The 25,831-nt window shown below is 43.6% G+C and overlaps 1 protein-coding gene across 31 annotated transcripts in view; it reads left to right on the top strand.

The window, feature by feature from the left end:
* Positions 1-25,522, top strand: part of THRB (thyroid hormone receptor beta) — a 461,170-nt gene extending 435,648 nt beyond the window's left edge. For all 31 annotated transcript variants that reach the window (XM_084987228.1, XM_084987237.1, XM_084987234.1 and 28 more), the window contains 3 exons: positions 3,958-4,104; positions 11,440-11,698; positions 20,677-25,522. In XM_084987228.1, the coding sequence (XP_084843354.1) occupies positions 3,958-4,104; positions 11,440-11,698; positions 20,677-20,918 (648 nt within the window). In that variant the 3' untranslated portion in view covers positions 20,919-25,522. The remainder of the gene's footprint in view (positions 1-3,957; positions 4,105-11,439; positions 11,699-20,676) is intronic.
* The last annotated feature ends 309 nt before the right edge of the window (positions 25,523-25,831 follow it).

Here is a 25,831-nt window from a genome sequence, read left to right as displayed (position 1 = left end):
GGGTTGGCTCTGCATGTCCGTTAGGACCCCACTCATCCCCAGGAGGAGCTCAGGCAGTGTGATGCACAGGGGCAAAAATCAGGCTTCCCATAGTCTCCACTGGTGAGTTTGCAAACCAGAGACCTAGCCTCAGTCTCCAAATGTAATCTCATGAGCATAAACACACATGTGTGAGTGTGAGCAAATGTTCAGATAATGGATTGCAGGCTACCCACTATTAGAAGACATCCAGCCACTTACGCCAATGCCAAACATTTGAACTCTTCTTTATTTTTAACATCTTCCAAATATCTTAGCAAATAACATGTTGTCCTTATAGTGAAAAATCTTCAGGGAAGTCACAAACAAGATTGCACTGCTCCAAGTTCCTGTTGTAGCTCAGCGGGTTATGAACCTGACTACTTTCCATGAGGATGAGGGTTTAATTCCTGGCCTCTCTCAGTGGGTTAAGGATCCGCCACTGCAGCAAGCTGTGGTATAGGTCACAGACACAGCTTGGATCCTGCATTACTGTGATTGTGGTATAGGCTGGCAACTGAAGCTCTGATTCTACCCCTAGCCTGGGAACTTCCATAAGCCACAGGTGCAGCCCTAAAAAGAAAAAAAAGGAAAAAAAAAAAAAGATGGCATTGCTAAACTTTAATTTTTTATACCTGATATGTTGTTAACTTGGGGTCCATTCATATATATGTATGTGTGTGTGTGTTTCCTAGTATCCAAGGTCTTTTATGGATATAAGCCTTAATGATCTAATAGTTATATAACACAAAGCTTTTACTTTGTGTCAGTTTTACTTCTAGCAGTTCTACTTTCCATTAAATACCCAAAGGCCTAAAAGTAAATTTTTTCCTACTCTGATATTTATCAACAGAAAAGATTGTGAGGTTGTTACATTTGGGCATTTAATTTTTATTACTGTTGTCATTTTTTGCTTGTATAATTTCTCTCCTGTTTTTCAAACATTTAGAGGTTTCACAGATGGTGAGTCACATAACCTATAGACTCACAGATTGAATGGAAATTATTAAAATCAGTATTAAGCCACTGACCTTTCCAAGAACACTGAAAACCACTCAGTATGAGATTAGATGTATCAGTGTTCAATGAGAGGGTGCTTAGATTCAAGCAGGTCGAAACTATTCTATGAAATTTTTTTTTTTTTTTTTTTTTTTTTTGCTTTTTAGGGCCACACCCACAGCATATGGAAGTTCCCAGGGTAGGAGTCAAATCTGAGCTACAGCTTCTGGCCTACGCCACAGCCTCAAAGGATCCAAGCCATGTCAGCAACCTATACCACAGCTCATGGCGACGCCAGATCCTTAACCCACTGAGTGAGGCCAGGGACAGAACCCACAACCTCATAGTTACTAGTCAGATTCGTTTCCACTGAGCCACGAAGGGAGCTGCTGAAAATACTTTTTTTTTATTTTAATTTCTTTAAAAGTTCACCGTGCATATGTGTGTTTGTCTGTGTATCCAACTCCCTACCTTTTTAACGTGTGACCATGTTCCTTTTAATCAGTTGATCTTCATAGAAGAGTTGTCAAGTAGACATGCAGTGTGACGGGCCTCATTTTAGGGTGGGAGGGATTGGAAAGACCTGTTAGGAAGAGTCAAGGCTGCCAGGAGCAGCAGTGCCCAAACTTCATTGTGCGTCAAAATCACCCCAACTTTCTTATGTATCTTTTCCTTTAGCTCAGTCTATGAGAGAAAGAGAAGGAAGGGAGGGCAGGAGAAGCTGTACTGGGATTATTCCATCAATTCCATCTGCATCCAGAGAACCAGCAGAGAGGTGGCCTTCCACGGGCTTGCCATGCCGACGGTTGCCCCAAAACATCATCATTGTTTAAGAAAACACAGCTTGCTTTCCCATCCAGTCGCTGCCCCCCAAACAAACAATAACAAAGTAAAACAAAATAAATAGAAGAATCTCCTGAATAATCCAAAAAAAGGTTGATGCTGCCCAAATTTGTTATGTAATTGATTTAAATATCCTCCCCCAGGCTGTAACCACAGCTGCACCTTTGGAGGGACTGGGCTGCTCCTGTTGACCCTGGTGCCCTGGCAACAGGAGAGTGAAAGAATCATCCTTGCTTTTCCTTGTGCTAAAAATTAGATGTGCGTGGTAACAGGAGAGGCACGGGAAATGGGAACTGGATTCCTCCGGGCTGGCTGTGGTCTCTGCTGGTCCAGTGGTTCCCAAAGGGAGGGCTCAGACCAGCAGTATCCACTCGCCTTGGGAAGTTGTTAGAAATGCAGATTCTCTAAGAGAGACCTCCTAAATCAGAAAGTCTGCAGGTCATTCTGATGCACAGTGAAGTTTAAAGACCTCCCTGGCGGGCCACAGTCTTGTCACCGGTGGTGCCCTGACCAGCCACTCTGTGGTGAGGGACCAGCCTCACTCAACTAGCTCACAGAGCCACTTCCTCCTGCCCTTTCTGCCTTCCTCCCCGTGCCCCAAACCCTGGGTGCCTTGTTCCTGGGTCTGTCCACTGTGGCTCTGGGCAAAGGGGGCCACCCTCAGGCAGTGTTGGATCCCTTTGATCGCACTACAACTTCCTGGACGACCAAGGATCCGTGCTGGACTCCGGGACCATCCTTAACCTCCTCGGTGGCTTGTTTGCTCACCTGACAATCGGGAGCTGTGTGAGAACTACCTGAGGTGGTCATTATCAGAGGGACCAGAAAAGGTGACTGGGGGACTGTTCCTGGCAGGAAGCACTGGTGACAATAGGAGACGTGAGAGAGCCCACGGCATGAAGGTCCTGCACACCGGGCTGAGGAGCTAGAAGGCTCCAGTGGACCTGGGGGCCTGTTGTGAGCATAGTGCCTAGGGGTTCTGCTGATGTCATGGTTCTGCACCTTTAGGTCTGGGGAAGGGGCTGGGATTCTGCATTTTTTTTTTTTGGTCTTTTTCTTTTAGGGTTGTACCTGCAGGAAATGGAGATTCCCAGGCTAGGGGTTGAATCGGAGCTGTAGCTGACAATCTACATCACAGCCGCAGCGACATGGATCAGAGCTGTGTCTGTGACCTGTGCCACAGCTCACGACAATGCCAGATCCTTAACCCACTGATCAAGGCCAGGGATAGAACCCACATCCTTATGGGTACTAGTCAGGTTCATTACTACTAAGCCATGATGGGAACTCCAGATTCTGCATGTCTAAGAAATCTCCAGGTGACATTCAAGCTGCTATACCACCCTCTAAGCAGCAAGGCGATGGACGGTTGGGCAAACAGGCACAGTCCTCTAGTAAATTCTCCACTGCCCTAAAATTTGCCCAGTATACAAAGCCAGGTTCCTGGAGGCAGCCTGCCACTGAGGGCTTCCCCTAGCCTGCAGAGGCTTCCTCCAGCTGGAGCCCAGAGGGCAGACACAAACTTGGAGCCAAGCAAAAGGAATCAAAAGCAAAGATGAGGCATTTCCTGGTAGCCTAGTAGTGAAGAACCAGTATTGTCACTGCTGTGGTGCAGGTTCGATCCCTGGCCCAGGAACTTCTGCCATGCTATGGGCACTGCCAAAATTTTTTTTAAATAAAATAAATAAATTTGAAAAGCAAGAATAAATCCTATGCTGCTATTTGCCAAGGTTCCCCATCCCTGCCCATGCCTTGCCCACCTCCCACAGAAGGACCCCCACCAGAATAGGCAGTGCTCTGAAAATGCCACTCAGAGCCCTCGGGATGTGTGTCATCTCTGTGCATTCGGAAGCAGAACCCAAATTCCTATTGTTTCTCCCTCCCTCCATCTCTCTCTCTACCTTTTTCTTTCTGCAGCAACAATCCTGTGAACATGACCCCTGGGAGCCTTTTAAAGCAATGGCTAAAATGTGTATCTTTGCCCGTAGACCTAAAGGATGTGAAAACTGTATAGTACGTCCGCTCAGAGGAGATTTTCTGCCACAAAAGAACAATAATCCCTTCAACATCTTCACTTAAATCTTTGTCTCTCCTCAGCCAGAAGATATTGGACAAGCACCAATAGTAAACGCCCCAGAAGGTGGAAAGGTCGACTTAGAAGCCTTCAGCCATTTTACAAAAATCATCACACCAGCAATTACCAGAGTGGTGGATTTTGCCAAAAAGTTGCCTATGTTTTGTGAGGTGAGGAAACTGGTTTTTCCTTCTTTGATATTTTTCATTATAGTTCCATCGATGTCCAGGAAACCTGAGTATTGCTTACAATTTAATGCTGATGAGTAGGGATTAGTCATGGGAAACAAATGGCATTACCAAATGAAAATGCACTGTTTCTGGGATGGAGTCCTGTTTGCGTTTTCCCACCTCGCTAGCCAGTCATTGTCCATTAGCTCATCTGCATGAGGTCGGTGAAGAGCCTCACCACCAACCCAACTGCAGGTCCAGGAATACGTGATAGCCAGACTTCCATCCAGTCGGCATCTGTGATGTCCTAGTTACCATGTTCAAGTTTGCCACATTAAGTCCAATCTCGGTAACAAACCAGCAGGACAGCTTTAATTAACCCCATTTCACAAATGGGGAAAATTAAGGTCAAAGAGATGAAGTTCACTTACTCGGGGGTGGGGCCACGCTTTGCATCTCAGTCTGTGTTATTTCCACCCTCTTTCCCAGCAAGAGGGCTGCGTGGTTGTTTCTTCATCCTCAAGAATAAGTGAAATGACCTTACAGAGTAGGAATCGAAAAATATCCTTAAGTCAGTGTTCCTGTTATGGCCCAGCAGTAACAAACCTGACTAGTATCCATGAGGATGCGGGTTTGATCCCTGGCCTCGCTCAGTGGGTTAAGGATCCTGTGTTGCTGTGAGCTGTGGCGTAGGTCACAGAAGAAGCTCAGCTCCTGCGTTTCTGTGGCTGTGGTGCAGGCTGGCAGCTATAGCTCTGATTCGACCCTTTGTCTGGGAACCTCCATATGCTGCGGGTACAGCCCTAAAAAAAGGAAATCTGCTTAAATCTTCCCTCTTTTCTTGTAAGTTCACCCTTTCTGACCACATGTTGAGGGCACCTTGAGGAGCTCACTGCCAGAGCTCGTAGACTTTCCTTGGGACACTTCCTCCCTAACTGTAGCCATCCTGCCAAGTGGGAGCTGAGAACATGGGCTCCTGGTCAGATGCAGGGGCCAAGATCCTACAGTAGCTATCACATGGCTTCAAATCTTGATTATCTCATCTTTAAAATGGGAGTCATAGTAGTATCTTCCTCTTAGAGGCTTCAATGGGATAATATATGGATAGTCCCTGGATCATAAACGTTCCATCAATTTTAGCTGTTCATTCTGCTCTTCTTTCACCTACTACATTACCATCTGGCTTCCTCTTTTTATTTTATTTTATTTTTTTTTTATTTTCCCACTGTACAGCAAGGGGGTCAGGTTATCCTTACATGTATACATTACAATTACAGTTTTTCCCCCACTCTTTCTTCTGTTGCAACATGAGTATCTAGACATAGTTCTCAATGCTATTCAGCAGGACCTCCTTGTAAATCTATTCTAAGTTGTGTCTGATAAGCCCAAGCTCCCGATCCCTCCCACTCCCTCCCCCTCCCATCAGGCAACCACAAGTCTCTTCTCCAAGTCCATGATTTTCTTTTCTGAGGAGATGTTCATTTGTGCTGGATATTAGATTCCAGTTATAAGTGATATCATATGGTATTTGCCTTTGTCTTTCTAGCTCATTTCACTCAGTATGAGATTCTCTAGTTCCATCCATGTTGCTGCAAATGGCATTATGTCATCCTTTTTTATGGCTGAGTAGTATTCCATTGTGTATACATACCACATCTTCCGAATCCAATCATCTGTTGTCTTTTTAATCAAGTGGGGATGGTTACGTTTTTCTGGAGAATTCTCCCCTTTGAAAAATCCCTGCCAAGTGCCAATCTATTGCTCTTCACACCTCCAAGAGGACCCAGAGAGATATCAGAGAGGGCCACGCTCTGCCATGAGCCCTTGTGTAAGCTACCTTAGTGACAAGTGAATCTGGTCTCACCCAGAGGGAGCAGCTTAGTTTCCTCACCTGGAATGACCCCGTCCCCCACCTCGGCTCCAGTCCACATGCGTCCTGAGTTTGCAATAACGGGAGCCCAGCTAGACGCTGGGAGACCTCAAACTCTGATGGGGACCCTTCTCGTTGCCATTTCTGAGCCTCCACAGAAGCTGTTCCCAGAGGACAGAGCAGTGGGCTTTGGGACGCAGGGATCTGGCCCTAGACCTCGCTGAGAGAGGGGGGCGCCTCCTTCTTAACACTGGCTCTCTGCCCTGGGGGCCGGGAGCCCAGGACCACACGTGCCCGCCAGCTGCCCTGCAGTGGGTCCATTCCTGCCCCACTCCAGAGGGGCCAGTGAGTCCTGGGGAAGGAAATTTGACTGGTATCTGTATTTGGTGTGGAGCTTTTCCTGCCTCTGACCATCGTTTTTAAAATTAGTGTTTATTAAAGTTTCAGAGGATCTTACAGAAGTAATACATATTCACTGGAGATTGCTACAGCACCATAAGCATAAGGATTCATGGTAACCCCACCAAGAGATAAACTGCTAACTGCTGACGCTTTGGAAGCTGTTTCCTTTTTTCAAAAATACATGTACACACATTTACATATATACACACACATATATGAAACATATTAATATAGTTTGTACCATAAGTAGTTTCCACTTATGAAACTACTTTTTTTTATGCTTTTTAGGGCTGCAGCTGTGGCATATGGAGGATCTCAAGCTCGGAGTTGACCTACAGAGCTGAAGCTGCTGGCCCACACCACAGCCACTGCAACGTGGGATCCGAGCCATGTCTGGGACCTACACCACAGCTCATGGCAATGCTGGATCCTTAACCCACTGAGTGAGCCAGGGATGGAACCCACATCCTCATAGATACTAGACAGGTTCCTTACCACTAAGCTACAACGGGAACTCCTGAAACTACTTTTTTTAGCTTTTTATTAACAAGTAAAGAACACATATTATAAGGGTGCATTATCAATGAATTTTCACAGACTTAGCACACTTGCGTAACAGCTCCAAGATAAAGAAATAGGATGCTGGAGTTCCCGTCGTGGCGCAGTGGTTAGCGAATCCAACTAGGAACCATGAGGTTGCGGGTTCGGTCCCTGCCCTTGCTCAGTGGGTTAACGATCCGGCGTTGCCGTGAGCTGTGGTGTAGGTTGCAGATGCGGCTCGGATCCTGCGTTGCTGTGGCTCTGGCGTAGGCTGGTGGCTACAGCTCCGATTGGACCCCTAGCCTGGGAACCTCCATATGCCACGGGAGTGGCCCAGGAAATAGCAAAAAAAAAAAAGAAATAGGATGCTACCAGCACCCTGTTGTACCTAACTTTCTTCGTATCATTTAAGTATTCTCTCATGAAATACTATTTTTTAATTCTGTAGTTAATTTTTTAATTTTTTATTTTATGCAGTTTTTAAAGGTTACTCACCATGTACAGTTATTACAAAATATTGGCTCGATTCCTCATGTTGTACAATACATCCTTGAGCCTATCTTACACGCAACAGTATAGTTTGCCTCCCCCTCCCCCCTAAATTGTCCCTCCCTCCTCCCCACTGATAACCACTAGACAAAATAACATTTAATGAGCACGTAGTATTCCAAAGAGCAGATCTCCCACAAATTAAGGTATCTGCTTTTACAGGCTTTTTAGCTGACTTCCAATATTTCACTAAATATTCTACAGTGAGCATTCTGGTACCTGTGCCCTACTCAAAAAACTACCTATTTTCTAACGGCACATCCCAGAAGTGGAATGTAAGGACCGAGGCTATACCTTTTAAGGCTGTCCATATGTGTTGCCCAGCTGCCCTCTAGAAAGTGCGTACCCTTCCCACGTCTGTGCCAAGGACCCCAATTTCCTCTCGATCCGGATGCCCTCTTTCCTTTTGGTGCACTGGGTGGCATTTGTTTTCCTGGACCTTTCTTGGTCCTCTCTCTCTGGGGTGTGTCCTCATTTCTCAGTCCTTGGTGTCTGAAAAGGACTCCATTGAGTTTGCTACCCCTACAATGCATGTTTCCCCTTTGAATACCCACCAGAAAGGTTTTTTTAGAAAATGTAAACATGGAGTTCCCATCGTGGCTCAGAGGAAACCAATCTGGATAGTATCCATGAGGATGCAGGTTCGATCCCTGGCCTCACTCAGCAGGTTAAGGATCCGGAGTTGCCGTGAGCTTTGGTGTAGGCCAGTGGCTACAGCTCCGATTCAGCCCCTACCCTGAACCTCCATATGCCACGGGTATGGTCCTAAGAAGACAAAAAAAGGAAGAAAGAAAGAATGAGGAAGGAAGGAAGGAAGGGAAGGAAAGAAAAGAAAAGAAAGAAAGAGAGAGAGAAAGAGAAAGAAAGAAAGAAAGAAAGAAAGAAAGAAAGAAAGAAAGAAAGAAAGAAAGAAAGAAAGAAAGAAAGAAAGAAAGAAAGAAAGAGGAAGGAAGGAAGGAAGGAAGGAAGGAAGGAAGGATGGAAGGAAGGAAAAGAGAAAATGTAAACTCAGGGAAACCAATAACTGAGAGATACGTCAGCTAAAGAAAGAAAAGAAGCCACTGCCACCACCAGCAACACACACACCATGCACTTGTGCCTTCGGCAATGGTGAGGGCTGGGCAGGGAAGTTTTCAAGCATGGGTTGTGGCAAGCTTTCCTTTCAAGTTTCCCTCGGGACTTTAAGCCTGCTTCAAAGTCTTGATCCCATATCTCTTTCAACCCTGATATTTTGTAGTCTCCAAATTGAAGAGGAGGGAGAAAAAAAGGAAGGCTACTTGACAGCAGAGATGCATAGGTTTCCATGTCTGTGCCCTCCTGAGGGCCTTTACCCTTTGAAGCCCTCTTTGGAACCACAAGGAGGGAAATGAACCGCATAGGTCCCTGAGCTACCAATGGAGTGGGCTGGAGAGCCCAGGTAGTCTTGGAACCAGAAGTTTCTTGCCAGGAGCAGTTTGATGCATCTGTATTCAAGTTGCACTCACGATAATTTTCTGCTAAGATCCATGCCAACCTACCAAGCAAGGGCTTCAAAAAATCTAAATCATGGCTGACAGAACTGCTGACAACGCAAGAATCACTTCTAGAGTGCAGAGTGCTGTCCTTCCCACCAGTCAACATGAGTGACGCAATCCCAGGGAGCAGCAAGCCTCTGTGAAGGGCCCCTGACTCTCCACCTGGCATACCCTTCTTGGAGCAGTCTCACAATGGAAGCATTTTGCCAGCTGACTAAGAGATTATTTGCCCACATGTGGAAACAGGTCTCATCAGATTCCTACAAATCCCTCTTAAAAGAAAAGGCATCTGGCCTCATTTTTATTTTGTTTTATTTATTTATTTATTTATTTTTGTCTTTTTGTCTTTTAGGGCCACACCTGCGGCACATGGAGGTTCCCAGGCTAGGTGTCCAATCGGAACCGCAGCTGCCAGCCAGCCTACGCCAGAGTCATAGCAACTTGGGATCCGAGCTGCATCTGTGACCTACACCACAGCTCACAGCAATGCCAGATCCTTAACCCACTGAGCACAGCCAGGGATTGAACCCGCGTCCTCATGGATGCTAGTCAGGTTTGCTAACCACTGAGCCACAACGGGAACTCCTGACCTCATTTTTAAGCCATTGGTGACCCTTGATAAATCCTGATTCCACTTTTATTTAAATTTTGAACTCATCAAAAGTAAGTTTTCAAAAGAAAAGATCTGCTTCATCAGTAATCAGACTTGGCTACAAAGATGGGGCAGGCCCAAGTTTGCACACTTGGTGACAGCTGAAAAAAAAATCAGTCGTTTTATCTGATGAGTAATTTCTCTTTGCTAGTCTGTGTCTGTGGTTCTCAAGACTGGGGTCCCTGAATCAGGTGCATGGGCATTACCTGGGAATCTGGAGAATGCAGACACCCAGAGGGTAGGGCTTAGCAATGTGTGTTTAACAGGCACCTGCTGATGGTAGTGGGTGTGGTGATGGGGTTGTGGACAGGACCACTGTCCTTGGCAGTAAGGCCAGCCTCTGCCCACCTCAGCCAATTCCCCATTTGCCTGTGGAGGATCTAGTCAAGTTTCTGTTTCCTCTTTCCTACCATGCCCCTGGGACAGGAATCAAAGGATGTAATTAAGAAATACAAATTAGCACCTTAATAAGACCTACTCACAGTCTTTTTTTTTCCCCCTTGAGTAGAAGGAGAGAATTCATATGAATGGATTCAAGAAACAAATACAAAATGCCTTTTATTCTGTAGGAAAAGCAAAGCAATCTGAAATTAAATGGTAAAGCGGGTAGGTTGCATTAGTAAAAACTATGAAATCCTCTATATTGTAAAGTCATTCAGTGGTATTACTTTCAGCCTTACATGATAACGTAAACCAAACTGGTCAAGTATTGCTAAGAGTATTTCCAAAAAAATAATTGGTACCCGTTTTAATGACAAGATGGAAACGTGTCATTACATATTTGTTTTTTTGGTGGTTTTTTTCTTTTCGTCTTTTGTCTTTTTAGGGCCGTATCTGCGGCATGTGGAAATGCCCAGGCTAGGAGTCAAATCGCAGCTACAGGTGCTGGCCTACACCACAGTCACAGCAATGCCAGATCCGAGTCATATCTTCAACCCACACCACAGCTCACGGCCACACCAGATCCTTAACCTACCAAGGGAGGCAAGGGATCGAACCTGCATCCTCATGGATACTAGTCAGGTTCGTTAACCACTGAGACACGACAGGAACTCCACGTTTTCATTGTTTACAGAAACTGACACCCAAAGTCCTTCAAAGAACAAGTTCTCCTGTTCTCTTGACCTTGGATTCTGACAGAGCCAGCTTCCAACCCTCCCCTCACTTGCAAACACTCATGTGACTCATGAGAATGCGGGGTCAATCCCTGGCCTCACTCAGTGCATTAAGGATCCGGCATTGCCATGAGCTGTGGTGTAGGTCACAGACAAGGCTTGGATCCTTCATTGCTGTGGCTGTGGCGTAAGCCAGCAGCTGCAGCTCTGATTAAACCCCTGGCCTGGGAACTTCCATATGCCGCAGGTGCAGCCCTAAAAAGACCAAAGAAAAGAAAAAAGAAAAAGAGACAGAGCAGCACAGTTGCCAGCTGAACAGTGAAGTCAGCCATCAACTGTCAGAGCTACGAGACGAAAATTGTGTAAAGTGAAGCAGGTCTCACTCTTGGTGCTGTAACAGAAACCTCCAGAGTGAGGGCTTCTGAGCACAATTACACAAATGACTGTAATAGAATGCAGACTACAGGGTTAGGGCTAGTGGAGATATGACCACCAACTTGGAGTGTGAAAAATGGTGTTGAAAGCCTACAGCCAAGCAGGAAGGGAAAGCTGGGGGCTCAGGGAGCCCAGGGCGGGGGCGGAGGGGTCATCGCAGGGGGTCGTTCCTATCGTTCCACACACTAAGATCTCAAGTGCTGTGCCTAATGACACTTCTCCACTTGCTCCTTGCTGACGTGGGCTGCTTCTTTTCAGCTGCCATGTGAAGACCAGATCATCCTCCTCAAAGGCTGCTGCATGGAAATCATGTCCCTTCGCGCTGCTGTGCGCTATGACCCAGAAAGCGAGACGTTAACCTTGAACGGGGAGATGGCAGTGACGCGGGGCCAGCTGAAGAATGGGGGTCTTGGCGTGGTGTCAGATGCCATCTTCGACCTGGGCATGTCTTTGTCTTCTTTCAACCTGGATGACACCGAAGTTGCCCTCCTCCAGGCCGTCCTGCTGATGTCTTCAGGTGGGTGTGCAGACTCGGGATGGGGCTTCAGGAGAGCTGGTGCTTGTCCAGTGCTCATTCAAATCATGTGATGAGTTCCAGTCCCCCTTTAGCATCAGAATCATATCTCACTCTCCTCCAGGGACCAAGCAGGGGTTTGCCAACAGCCTAGAAACAGAAGAAGGGTGTCAAGGGCATGACGCTTTCTGGTTTCCCAGTGTGGAGGGAAGGAAATCAAAGAGTCATTTTAAAGACCCAATGAGGGAGTTCCCATCGTGGCACATCAGAAATGAATCTGACTAGTATCCATGAGGATGCAGGTTCGATCCCTGGCCTGGCTCAGTGGGTTAAGGATTCAGCATTGCCATGAGCTGTGGTGTAGGAAGCAGCTCAGATCTGGCATTGCTATGGCTGTGGCATAAGAAGGCAGCTACAGCTCTGATCCTACCCCTAGCCTGGGAACCTCCACATGCTGTGGGTGCAGCCCTAAAAAAAAAAAAAAAAAAAAAAAAAAAAAGATTTGATGAGGAGTTCCCTGGTGGCCTAGTGGTTAAGGATTGGGTGTTGTCACTGCTGTGACACAGGTTCGATCCCTGGCCAGGGAACTTCCACATGCTGCAGGCACACCCCAAAAGAAAACAATATATACACTTCAATTTTTTTAAGTTGTAGATAAGGCCCAGTTTTAAGTCATATAGCATCACTTCAGTCACATACTGCTGGTCCAGACAAGTCCCAGCACCAGCCCAGATTGCAGTCTAGCTCTGGGTGGGAGGAGGGAAAAGAATCTATAGCCCTCTTAACCTGCCACAGCTCATTATCACAGCCTCTAACTCTCCATGGTGAAAAGTGGAGAATAGCGCAGACACTTTTTCTTTGGGCATCATGTCATAATAAATAAGAAAGGCAAGCTGCATCAGACTCTTTAAGGAAAGCTAGTTTTTACATAGAAGGCGGTTTCAAAGTCATCCTCTGCATTTTCAGAGTTACCCTAAGTTTACCTGTGCCTCGGCCCTTGTCACTCTGCCCTACAGCTCCTTACTTCACCTGCTCATCTCTCCCTCTGGACCTTGTTTTTTTCTTTTTTTGGCCACACTCATGGCATATGGAAGTTCCCAGACCAGGGATCCGAGCCGAGCCACAGTTGCAACCTATGCCTCAGCTGCAGCAATGCTGGATGCTTAACCCACTGTGCCACACTGGGAACACCTGGACTATTTATTATTTTGAGGACAGAGATGTATCTAATTGTGCACGTAGCTTCTAGGCCAGTGTTTAATAGGATTCTAGAAGTGTTTACTGGATTAATTATTGACTAGATGGGTAAAATATCAGTCACAAGCACGATGAGAATCCTTTACAGAGTTGATGCTTGTGGGTTAATTTAGTAGAATTCCTTTTTTTAAGCCAGTCTAGAAATGTATTTGGTACAGAAAATTTTGGCATGGCAGACTTTTTTTTTTAACTTTGAGTTTTTTTATTTTTTTATTGAAGTATAGTTGATTTACGACATTGTGTTAGTTTCAGGTATAAAGCAAAGTGATTTGGTTATACATACATATGAATATATATATATATATATATATATATATATTCTTTTTTATTCTTTTCCATTACAGTTGAAGATATTGAATATAGTTCCCTGTGCTATATAGTAGGTCCTTGTTGTTTATGCATTTTATATATAGTAGTGTATATATGGTAATCCCACAATTCTAATTTATCCTTCCTCTCCACTTTCCCCTTTGGCAACCGTAAGTTTGTTTTCTATGTCTCTGAGTCATTTTCTGTTTTGTAAGTAAGTTCGTCTGTACTATTTTTTAGATTCCACATATAAGTGATAATCATATGGTATTTGTTTTTCTCTGTCTGACTTACTTCACTTGGTATGATCATCTCTAGGTCCATCCATGTTACTGCTAATGGCATTATTTCATTCTTTTTTTATCACTGAATAATATCCCATTGTATATATACCACATCTTCATTTTCCGTTCATCTGTTAATGGACATTTAGGTTGTTTTCATGTCTTAGCTATTATTAATAGTGCTGCTATGAACATGGGGTGCATGTATCTTTTCAAAGTATGGTTTTGTCTGGGTATATACCCAGGAGTGAGATTGCTGGATCATATGATAACTCTATTTTTAGTTTTTAAAGGAACCTCCATACCGTTCTTCATAGTGGCTACACTAATTTACATTCCCACCAAGTGCAGGAGGGTTCTCCCTTCTCCACCACTTCTCCAGCATTTACTATTTGCAGACTTCCTGATGCTAGCCATTCTGGTTGGTGTGAGGTGGTACCTCATTGTAGTTTTGATTTTCCTTTCTCTAATAATTAGTGGTGATGAGATCTTTTCACGTGCCTGTTGACCATCCGTATGTCTTCTTTGGAGAAATGTCTGTTTAAGTCTTCTGCCCATTTTTCAATTGGGTTGTTTGGTTTGTTGTTATTGAATTGTATAAGCTGTACATATATTTTGGAAATTAGCCCTTATTGGTCACATCTTTTGCAAATACCTTCTCCCAGACTGTAGGTTGTCTTTTCATTTTGTTTATGGTTTCCTTTGCTGTGCAAAAGCTTATAAGTTTGATTAGGTCCCATTTGTTAATTTTTGCTGTTCTTTTTTTTTTTTTTTTCTTTCTTTTTTAGGGCCACACCCACAGCATATGTAAGTGCCCAGGCTAGGAGTCAAATCAGAGCTACAACTGCCAGCCTAGGCCACAGCCACAGCAACGCAGGATTCAAGCCGCGTCTGCAAACTACACCACAGCTCACAGCAATGCTGGATCCTGACCCACTGATCAAGGCCAGGGATGGAACCCGAATCCTCATGTTTACTAGTCAGATTCGTTTCTGCTGTGCCACAACAGGAACTCCACTTAAAAGGAAATGATTCTTTTTACTATGGAAAATCTCAGAAATAAATATAAGTAGTAGAATAGAATAATGGACCCTCTTGCACTCTGTGATGAACAGGCTCTAGTATGGACTCCCATTTCCTCCCCTTCTAAAGTCCACACCCCTGTACAGTCCCTTCCTGCTGAGTGTGAGAACCCATGACTTGCTATGGAGGATTCAGCGTCACTCCATGTGACCCTATTACGTTATATTATATACAATTCCCTCTTGGGAGCAGACTTGCTCTAGAGATGTTCATTGCTGGCCTGATGTTGGGAAAACTCACATGACAGGAGCTGCTTATTGGCCTCTTGTCTCCAGTGGACAGCCAGGTAGAAATCGGAGCTGCCAGCTCTTTAGTAGAATTATCCCTAAAGAAATAAAATGGGTAAATTATCTAAGGCCTCCCTGTGTGACCTTGGGTGGCTCCTCTAGCATCTCGGCCTTCAGTATCCTTTAAAATAAAAGAACTGGAGTTCCCATCGTGGCGCAGTGGTTAACGAATCCGACTAGGAACCATGAGGTTGCGGGTTCGGTCCCTGCCCTTGCTCAGTGGGTTAACGATCCGGCGTTGCCGTGAGCTGTGGTGTAGGTTGCAGACGCGGCTCGGATCCCGCGTTGCTGTGGCTCTGGTGTAGGCCGGTGGCTACAGCTCCGATTCAACCCCTAGCCTGGGAACCTCCATATGCCACGGGAGCGGCCCAAGAAATAGCAACAACAACAACAACAACAAAAAGACAAAAGACAAAAAAAAAAAAAGAACTGAACTAAATAAGTAGGGATTATATTCCTGAAGGGAGGATTCAAGGTAATTTTTTTTTTTGCTTTTTTGGGGCCGCACTTGCAGCGTATGGAGGTTCCCAGGTGAGGGGTCTAATCGGAGCTGTAGCCACCAGCTTACACCAGAGCCACAGCAACATGGAATCCGAGCTGTGTCTGTGACCTACACCAGAGCTCAAAGCAATGCCGGATCTTGAACCCACTGAGCAAGGCCAGGGATGGAACCTGCATCCTCATGGATGCTAGTCAGATTCATTAACTGCTGAGCCGCAATGGGAACTCCTTTTTTTTCTTCTTCTTCTTTTGCTTCAAGTAATTTTTAGCCAAGATTTTAGTGGTACAAAGGGAGTTTTAAATAACATTGAAACACATAGTGAGAAAGCTATTTCTCTTAGAGTTTTCTTTCAAATTATCTCTCTTCCTAAATTAGATGAAGAAGGAGATTCATTTGGATGCTAATCTGTCCCTCGCACCTCTCTAACACTTGCTAACCTCCCCTCCCTCAACCAAGAGAGAGCAGATCTCAGGAGCCATCTTGAGCAAGAAACTTTAGCTAAAGTTTAATCAAGGTTTTTGCCATGCATCCATTTTTGTGATTATTTTCTATTTATGGCCTAAATACTATTTTCTAAATATTTTTCCCCTGCAGCAAACCAATTTAATAGATTCTTAAGTAAATAATGTCAGTAAAGTAGATAAAGGGAATGTGTGGAGATGGCCAAACTCGTGAATGTAATTTCAAACTGTCAAATACTTAACTGAATGATTCTTACCAATTCTTTTTTTCATGGACACACCCATGTTATATGGAAGCTTCCAGGCCAGAGATTGAATGTGAGCCACAGCTGCAGCAACACCAGATCCTTTAACCCACTGCACGGGCCAGGGATCAAACCCATGCTTCTGCAGTAACCCAAGCCTCTGCCGTCAGATTCTTAATCCACTGTGCCACAGCAAGAACTCCCTAATTCTTTTATTTTTATGACACCACCACTGCCTGACAGCCACGTGACACACTTGCTAACTTTTTTCAATCTTCCCTGCTCCAATGACCTAGATACTTTTCATGAATACTGCCAGGACCAGAAAAATATTCCAGGACACTTGACACTCCACATCCAAGCTCTTAGGCCCCAATTCCTCCTCAGCATTGTCTTCTGAGCCCCATTATTTATTTCCATTTACACTGTCTTTCAGGATTTTTCTTCAATGCCTCCTCCAGGAGCTAATTCTCTAAGTCCTGGGTCCTTCAGTGATAAACAGAGAGTAAGCTGGGAATGATCCCAAAACACATCTTTGAGAGATTTTTGTCTTAGGGAGTTAAAAACAGTCTTTTGACCTTTAAAGTATTTCTTCATGAACATGTTTAGTACAACTTGACCTCATCAGAATGTCCTTTCATCATCTCTGTGTCACTGATATGACCACCTTATCTTTGTCTCTCATCAAAGGACAAAGGTTTTTTTTTGGGGGGGGGGTCTTTCTTTTTTTTTCCTTAGGTCTGCACTCATGGCATATGGAAGTTTACAGGCTAAGGGCTGAATCAGAAGTGTAGCTGCCGGCCTACACCACAGCCATAGCAATGCGGGACCCAAACCGCATCTGCAACCTACACCACAGCTCAAGGCAACACTGGATCCTTAACCCACAGAGCAAGGCCAGGAATGGAACCCGAGTCCTCATGGATACCAGTCAGGTTCACTGCCACTGAGCAACAACAGGAACTCCAAAGGACAGGGTTTTGATGCCACCAAACCCAGGTTATTTTTCCTCCTTGAAAATACCCTGAGCAATGCCATGTTGATTTTCTGTTTGAATCAAAAGTTAAAGGATCCTGTGGGGAGAATTCTTCTGGCATACTCAGAGAGAGAGAGAGATAAGACAGAGATGTGGGGGGGGGGGAGTAGAGCCACAGAGCAGAAGCATCAAATATGAAGGAAAATACAACATTAAAATGCACAAATAGCAGTCTGAGATGGACAGTGGTGTCCAAAAGCCAGTATATTTTGTTTACAATCAAGAAGGGTGGATTGAAACATTAGCCCTGATTCTTTCTTTCAGGCTAAGCAGAATCCTATTAAGAGTTTTACTAATACAGATGTTTCCATAACTGGTCACTTGAAGCATGAATGTATTTGATCAGAGCCACAAACAGGAGAACTGGGCAGGGGGATCGTAGTGCTCTCTGGAGCTGTATGAGGATTTCATCCAGGTTTACACACTTCTTTTCATTTTTTTAATTTAGGTATAATTGACATATAACATTGCATTAGTTCCAGGTGTATAGTATGACAATTACATATTTGTCCATATTTCAAAATGATCACCGCAGAGGTCCCTGGTGGCTCAGTGGGTTAAGGATCCAGCATTGCTGCTGCTGTGGCGCAGGTTCAATCCCCGGCTCTCGAACATCTGCATGCCGCAAAGCCAAAAAAAAAAATAGAAAGAAAGAAATGATCACCACAATAAGTCCAACTAACATCCATCCTCATATATTGTTGCCCATTTTTTTTCTTGCAATAAGGACTCTTGAGATTTGCTCTCTCAAATATGCAACACAGTATTATTAACTATTGTTACCTAACTGTATATTACACATCCCCAGGGCTCATTTCATAACTGTAAGTTTGTACCTTTTGATCTCCTTCACCCCTTTCACCCTCCCCCAAGCCCCTGCCTCTGCAACCACCAATCTACTCTCTGTGTCTATAAGCTTGGCATTTTTTATTTGTTTCGTTGTTGTTATTTTTTTTAGATTGCACATATAAGTGAGATCATCTTTCTCTGCCTTATTTCACTTAACATAATTTCTTTAAGGTTCATCCATGTTGTTCCAGATGGCAACAGTTCATACTTTATGGCTAAATAGTATTCCAGGGGGTGTGTGTGTGTGTGTGTGTGTGTGTGTGTGTGTGTGTGTGTGTAAATCACATCTTCTTTATCCATTCATCCAGCAGGAACATTTAGGTTGTTTCCATACCTTATCTATTGTAATAATCCTTCAGAGAACACAGAGGTGCAAACATGCTTTGGATTTAGTGGTTTTGTTTTCTTCAGATAAATACAGGAATGTAATGCTGGACCTTAGGGTAGTTCTATTTTAATTTTTTGAGGAATATCCATACTATTTTCCATAGTGGCTGCACCAACTTACATTCCCAAAAAAAAAAATGCCCAAGGGTTCCCTTGCTATCTCTTTTCTTTTTGGCAATAGCCACTCTAACAGGTGTGAGGTGATATCTCAGTGTGGTTTTGATTTACATTTCCCTGATGACTGGTGATGCCAGGCATGATTTCATGTCCCTATTGACCAGTTGTATGTATGTCTTCTTTGGAAAAATATCTATTCAGATCCTCTCCCCATGTTTTAATTGGGTTATTTGGGTTTTCTGTTACTGAGTTGTAGGAATTATTAACCCCTTATCAGATATATGATTTGCAAATATCTCCTCCCATTCAATAAGTTGTCTTTTCATTTTATTGATGGTTTCTTCTGCTGTGCAAAAGATTTTTAGTTGTACCAGTCGTTTATTTTTGCTCTTGTTCTCTTTGCTTTTGGAGTCAAATACAAAAAATTCATCGCCAAGACCTGTGTCAGCTAGCTTACCACCTATGTTTTCTTCTAGGGGTTTTATGGTTTCAGGTCTTACCATTTTGAGCTAATTTTTGTGTATGATGTGAGATAGGGAATCTAGTTTCATTCTTTTGCATGTGGCTCTCCAGTTTTCCCAACACCATCTATTAAAGAGACTGTCCTTTCCCTATGGTATATTTTTGGCCCCTTTGTTGTAAATTAATTGCCCATATATGCCTGGGTTTATTTCTAGGCTCTCTATTCTGTTCCATTGATCTATGCGTCTGTTTTTATGCCAATACCATACTGGTTTGATTTCCATAGCTTTGTAATATACTTTTAAATCAGAGCGTATGGTGCCTCCATCTTTGTTCTTCTTTATCCAGATTGCTTTGGCTATTCAGGTCTGCTGTGGTTCCATACACATTTTAGTGCTGTTTATTCTATTTTTGTGAAAAGTGCCATTGGAATTTTGATAGGGGTTGCACTGAATCTGCAGATTGCTTTGGGTAGTGTGGACATTTTAACAATATTAATTTTTCCAATCCATGTGCAAAGGATATCTTTCTACTTATCGTGTCTTCTTTGATTTCTTTCATCAATGTTTTATAGCTTTCAGTGTGTAGGTCTTTCACCTCCTTGGTTGAATTTATTCCTAGATATTTTACTCTTTTGATGCATTCAGGATTCTCCTCTGCAAATAGTGACAGTTTCTCTTTTTCCTTTCCAGTTTAGATGCCTTTATCTCTTTTTCTTTCCTAATTTCTCTGGATAGGACTTATAATGCTATGGTCAATAAAAGTGGCAAGAGTAGGCACCCTTGTCTTGTTCCCTAATCTTGCTCAAGCTTTCAGCTCTTCAACATTTAGTATGAAGTTAGCTATGGACTTGTCACATGTGGCCTTTATAATGTTGAAGTACATTCCCTCTATACACACTTTTGCAACCTGAGCGTTTGCACCCCAGCTCTTCCCCAATAATCTAGCTTTCTCTTGATATCCTTTTATCATTTTTTGATACTGCCTTGAGTCTTTCCTACATGTTGTGGGAAGCTCTTGTGAGCTATACGTTGTCATGGTCTCCTCTAGCTCTAGCTTCCTGCTATGAGTCTTCTCTTCTCTGTCCAGGGTGATGCTAGCACAGCCTACATCCCCTTTTCATTTTAATTTCCCAAGACACCACCAACACAAGGCTGCTACAGTAGCACCAAAGTTCAAAGGGAAGAGAAGGAGTGGTTCATTACAGTCCAATAAACAACTGAAATTGGATATTGTGCTGCTCTGTCTTCACCAGTTTTCTTCACAGCCAACATCCTCCTTTGGCATCTATGCCTCCTGAGATCTTCCTGGTATCCTTTCATGTCTCTCCTTTCTCTGCGTGTCCACACTCGTCAAGATCCTTCCTCATTATGCAAAGTGTTTCCACTCCCTAGGTGAGGCTTCTCCTTCTGTACCCTAGAAGGGAGGTGATTTGTCCTTGGGTATCCTTCACACCCAAGGAGATGGTTTGTCTAAACCAGAGATATTGATCTGAGCAAAGTGTTGACTCCGTTCATGTAAATTACAGCACTCCCTGGTATCTTGGTCCCTGACGCCCCAGAATTCTTGTTGCATCCATGCCTATTCCTAGGAGATAAAAGTCCCCAGATGGGCCCACTTCACACCAAAGGGCTTGAACTGGACTGGGCAAGCCGTCTCCTTTCTGTCTCTGAGTTAATAGCCATCTCCTTTCTTCTCTCAGATCGCCCAGGGCTTGCCTGCGTTGAGAGAATAGAGAAATACCAGGATAGTTTCCTGCTGGCCTTTGAACACTATATCAATTACCGAAAACACCACGTGACTCACTTTTGGCCAAAACTCCTGATGAAGGTGACAGACCTGAGGATGATTGGAGCCTGCCACGCTAGCCGCTTCCTGCACATGAAGGTGGAATGCCCCACAGAACTCTTTCCCCCGTTGTTCTTGGAAGTGTTTGAGGATTAGACTGACTGACTCATGCTCATGATTCCATCAGCACTACTGGCTGTCATTTCATTCCATTGCCTCGCTCCTCTTTGTTTGTTCCTTTATTTCTTTGTGTTGGGAGGGATCGTTTGGGGGTAAAGGGAGGAAGTCGTTGGCATAGACATGGATGAAATTGCCCCTTGAATGCGGGTATTTGTAACTATTGCATTTTGTTCTCCAGTCCTTTGATGTGAATGCTTTGGAGGTTTTTACAGTTGTGGAGGTGGGGAGGGGACAATCATTCATTCACCAGCACCAAGTCATCACCAGCTCCCATCTGTCCCGGTCAGAGACTCAAGCAAGCAAAATGGCGAGGCAGAAGACTAAAGAAGACTTATTACCAAGACAATGTGGTCCCTTTGATGCAATCCTGATTTTTGCAGGGCTCAGATTAGCACAGCACAGACCACCTTTAGTTAAATGAGGCTTTCACTTCCAAAGGAAAGGTCTGGACAAATTTTTATCTATTCAAGTGCATGCTGTTTTTAAGTACTCATTATTCTCTCCTCGAAGCCTAACCTAGAATCTACAGGAATATTTGTTTCCCTCAAATTAGCTGTCCTTTCACTATAATTTTTATAATGAAATTTCTCATTTAATTTCATTATTAAAATTATATTGATTTAAGTCTAGTTACACATGGGCATGACTCAAAAATGTGCGGGTATTTGACTGGTTGAGGCCAACAAGGAAAACAGTTGCCTTCAGTGAGCCCAAAATCCTCACTAATGTCAGTGATTCAACAGTTTCCAAAAATTCCACGTAGTGTTACCTCATAGTCAGAAGGCTTCTTACAGTGTGGGCTCAGAGAAAATTCCCACAAAAATCAAACCTATTTACAGAGTGTTGTCGCTATTCAGTGACACCTAGGCCTGCATCTCCCAAATGCCTGAGGTTATTCAGCTTGATTGCTTCTTTGCTGACCTGACAACAAAGTGCCCGGTGGATCAAATCTTCTCATCAAGGAGAGATAGCAAGCTGAAATTTGAGTCTTGTTCTGGAGGAATTCTGAGGAGAGATTATTGTGGTTACGTTCTAAGTTGAAGGAAATGCCGTGGTCTTAAAGCCCCCTCAGCTTCCCTCTGGCCTTAGATCCCTCTGGTCTTTGCTCTAACACACAAGTGTTCCCAGGTCCCTTTTTCCCTCCAACTCTGAGGTGTGACTATCACTAAACAAAGACTGGTCTGGCCACTGACCCTCTCCGTTTCTCTGATAGCATTGCCCTGACAGACATTCAACAGGAAATACCCACAGACCATTCATAGGAACCCTCACTCACCTTCCCTGCCCAACCCACCTCCCCAAGGACAAATGCTGATGCAGTGTGTGCCCAGTAACAAATGTGCCCCTGGTTGTTTCAAAGTCAGAAAGTGGGTGAAGAATATACCCACGCAGTTGAATGTACCTCACCCTTCACTGGCATGGCAGACATATACTATTCTTCTGCCTGCCTTGTACTGCCTTATCCTGGAAGTACTAAGGGAAATAAGCCATATTGGTAAAATTTGCCTAAAAACCATGTGGATTAATTCTTTCTTAACTGGCCCAGAAGTCATGGTCCCTGAATTATAGTTTGTACTGTCAACTGATAGATCTGTGACCTAGAGTCTTGGCTTTCTCACCTGATGAATATGTCCTGAACTCTCAAATCCTTGCCATACTTAATATGGTACTAATTTGGGCAGGGGAAATCAGGTGTTTTTGATGGTTTCTTTCACATTCAAATTTCTAACTCAATAAGACAGAAATTATGACCATCTTAACAGTTAAGAAAAGTAGATTTGGTATTGATTCCAAATAGGAATTTGACATTCTACTCACCAATTATTTTGAGAAAGGCAGGATGGCTTTGGGAAAGGGAGAGGCGCAGCATCAAAAATCCCAAGTGTGACCAGAAATAATCTGGGAGGAAAATTATTTGTTTAATGTGCTGAGACAATGATACAGTCTTCTGAGGAAAGCAAACAAGAATGATTCTGTGAACTCGCTAAGAGAAAAAGGAAGTAGGTGAAGAGGTTAAGATTATGAGCATGAAGTTCATGGGCAGATTACGTGCCATGACTTTTCTACAGACAGGTTTTTGGGGTTTATTTTCCCTAGGCAGCCTCTAGCCAGTCTCCTCAAGTCCTCACTTTGCTAACATCTCAGTTCCCTTCGTTGGCACTCCTTGGAGAACAAAACTGAAGCACTTAATCACCTTCTCTGCTCCAGAGCAACTCTAAGAAGCTTTTCAGAGTGGGGCAAGTTTTCCCTCAGAAGGGAAGCAGAGGAAGGCAAGCAGATGGGTACTGGAGGTTCATGGACTCCTTGGGCAGCAAGGGTCCCAAGGAAGTTCTTCCCAATTTGTTTGAAAGAGAGTCCCAGTACATCAGATACCCCCAGATTTGGTATAAGTACAGAGCCTCATCTAAAGCTGCATCAGAAAGCTTCCGGGATTAACCATGATTGGCCATTGGCCAAATGGTTGGGGAGATTGACAGTGACCCAGCCAGCCCCAAGTAAATATGGCTCCTTACCTGATTGCTTTAAACAAGCAAACCACTGACCTAAAAGTCTTGCCGAAAGCTGACTCCTTTAGGCTGAATAGGACAAGCCTTCAAGTACTTCGATTGAAAAGCTGTAAGATCTGAAAGAATCAAGACCCCTATGAGCAAAGTGACTCATTCCTTCTGTAACTGACTGAGGTATTTTGTGCATCTCAAGACTCCATCCCATAAAACTCAAATAGGAGGGATTTGCTCTGGATTTTTGTAAACATTTTTTTCTTATGTTGTCCAGACTTTCAAATCAAATGTGGACTGATTGAAACTCCTCACAGTGGGGAGACATCCCAGCAGAGGGGAACAAACCTGACAGCTGGGATTCCTATTTATAAATCACAACTTTTGGGGATGAGTGCTCTGTGTGTGTGTGTGTGTGTGTGTAGCCTTCAAGTGTACTTTGCTCTTCAATTAGACGTGTGGTGTTTCTAGAAATAGTTTAAAAAAAAAAAAAAAGATCTTTTCCTCTTTATGATTCTGCTCAAAACACCACGTGCCGCCTCTGAGCTTTTTCTAGTCAAATGAGCCTCGGTCCTCAGTGACACACTTGCCGTGTTGATGCCTCAGCCCAGTGACGCCCTCACCTGTGCCCTGAGTGACACCTCCTCTACCTGCAGCACAGTCGTTGGGGTGGACCGCCAGGCCCGGCTCTGCTCCAGCATCGCCTTCTCGTCGCCCTCCTGTGACCAGGTGTGAGGCCGGGCCCTTCCTCCACACGAAGCCCCGCCCCCCGCAGACTCAGCCTCCACGAACTGCTGACGCCCTCAAAGCATGTCACTGTCCGTGATACATTTTTATTCTATGGAACTCTAGCCCATTCGTGTCCTGTTGACCTTTTGCTGCATGAGTCATAAAATATGAAACTGGTCTTATGGTTTTTGAAATGTAGCCAGCATTTGTAAGGCTAAACCTTTTTCATAAACTGAATTTCAGTGAATAACCAAGCCACCGTTCCTCTTCAAAAGGAGTGTGCTTAAAGACATTTGAATCTCTCTGCCCTTTCCAATGGCTATGGCATCAGGTTCTAAAATAAGCTCGTAATTTTTCCTGTTATTTTAATAATATGGAAATATTAGCATAGTGTTTCTTTTGATAGTGATAGACTATAATCCATATTTAAATTTTATAGAGAAGAAATTTTATTGTACTGTGATGTAGATATTTATTATCCAGGTAAGGATTTGCCCGGTGTGTATTTTTTACAATTGAAACCTTTTACTTTAATCTTTAAAAAAAAAAAATACATTAAAAACACAACACACACACGCAAAAAAGACTGAGGGGGGAAAAAAGGTTTGGCCTTATCACAGAATTTTTACTGTGCTGTACAAATGTTTGCAAATGCAAAAAGTGTGCATTTCTAGTGTATTTCTACATTACTTAATGCCGCCTTCAAGAGCAATATCGTGCAGGTAAAACGCTGTTTGTGGCTTTCTGTTGCACAGTTAAAGCTGACCCACCTTATGCACAAGACAATCAGATTCAAAATCTGTCCTCCTCAGGATGCAGATAACTCTCATGTAAATTATGGAGCACAATGCAAGACAAAGGAAGACACTTTAATTACATGTGTATCACTAACATGGGAGATATCAGGGCATGAATGAGCGGACCTTATGCCACTTCATTCTTTCGGTTCTTCCTAATTGGCATTTTCCATTTGATTATAGAGCCAAATGAGCTATCCAGGCTTTCTTCAGAAAAAAACAACTCTTTCCCCCACCATGTTCTCATGCCCTGAGAGTCAGAAAAGTACAACAGAGTAGGAAGAGATTTACCGTCACCTGAAGATTTGTGTTTTGTAAACAGTGTTAAGTGATATTGCTAGGTTGGTCATATTTTTTCAGCCTAAAACTCTATTGAAATCTGTGATCAAAATGTTTTAAACTATCCAAAAAGAAAATTTGTATATTTGGGAAAAAAATGGATTTTTACATAGCTTTTGTATGCAGATATTAAATTGTAATTATGACTATAGCGGGCGTAGATAAACTCATAAGCTACAATTCTAAAAAAGAAAAAAAAGAAAAAGCTTATAACAGATATACTTTCTTGTCTCTTTATTTAAATATTATTATTTTCTGAATAGGCATAAGGTTGCCTGCTCTTCTCACCTAACTGTTTCTGAAGGACAGAGAACAGAGATGTAAGGGCATTTGTTTCATAAACATCTACTAGAATAAGCAAGTTTTTTTGGGAGGAGAGCATGGGGGGAGGGGAGAAGTAAAAGGCTAATGGGAGATATTCTCTTTGGAAGGAGCCACAGAAATAGGGAGAGGAGGGAAGACAGAAGTTTTTGCAGCTAAAGGACCACATTGATCTTTTAATCTCAAAATGTTCCAAAATATTATT

Source organism: Sus scrofa, chromosome 13 (genome assembly GCF_054392235.1).
Source record: "Sus scrofa isolate SSC_HxYL_T2T_F1_AM1 chromosome 13, Sscrofa_HxYL_maternal_Yorkshire_Landrace_v2.0, whole genome shotgun sequence".
Taxonomy (NCBI): domain Eukaryota; kingdom Metazoa; phylum Chordata; class Mammalia; order Artiodactyla; family Suidae; genus Sus; species Sus scrofa.
Note: the sequence above shows the minus strand (reverse complement) of the source record. Positions and strands in the feature narration are given on the sequence as shown.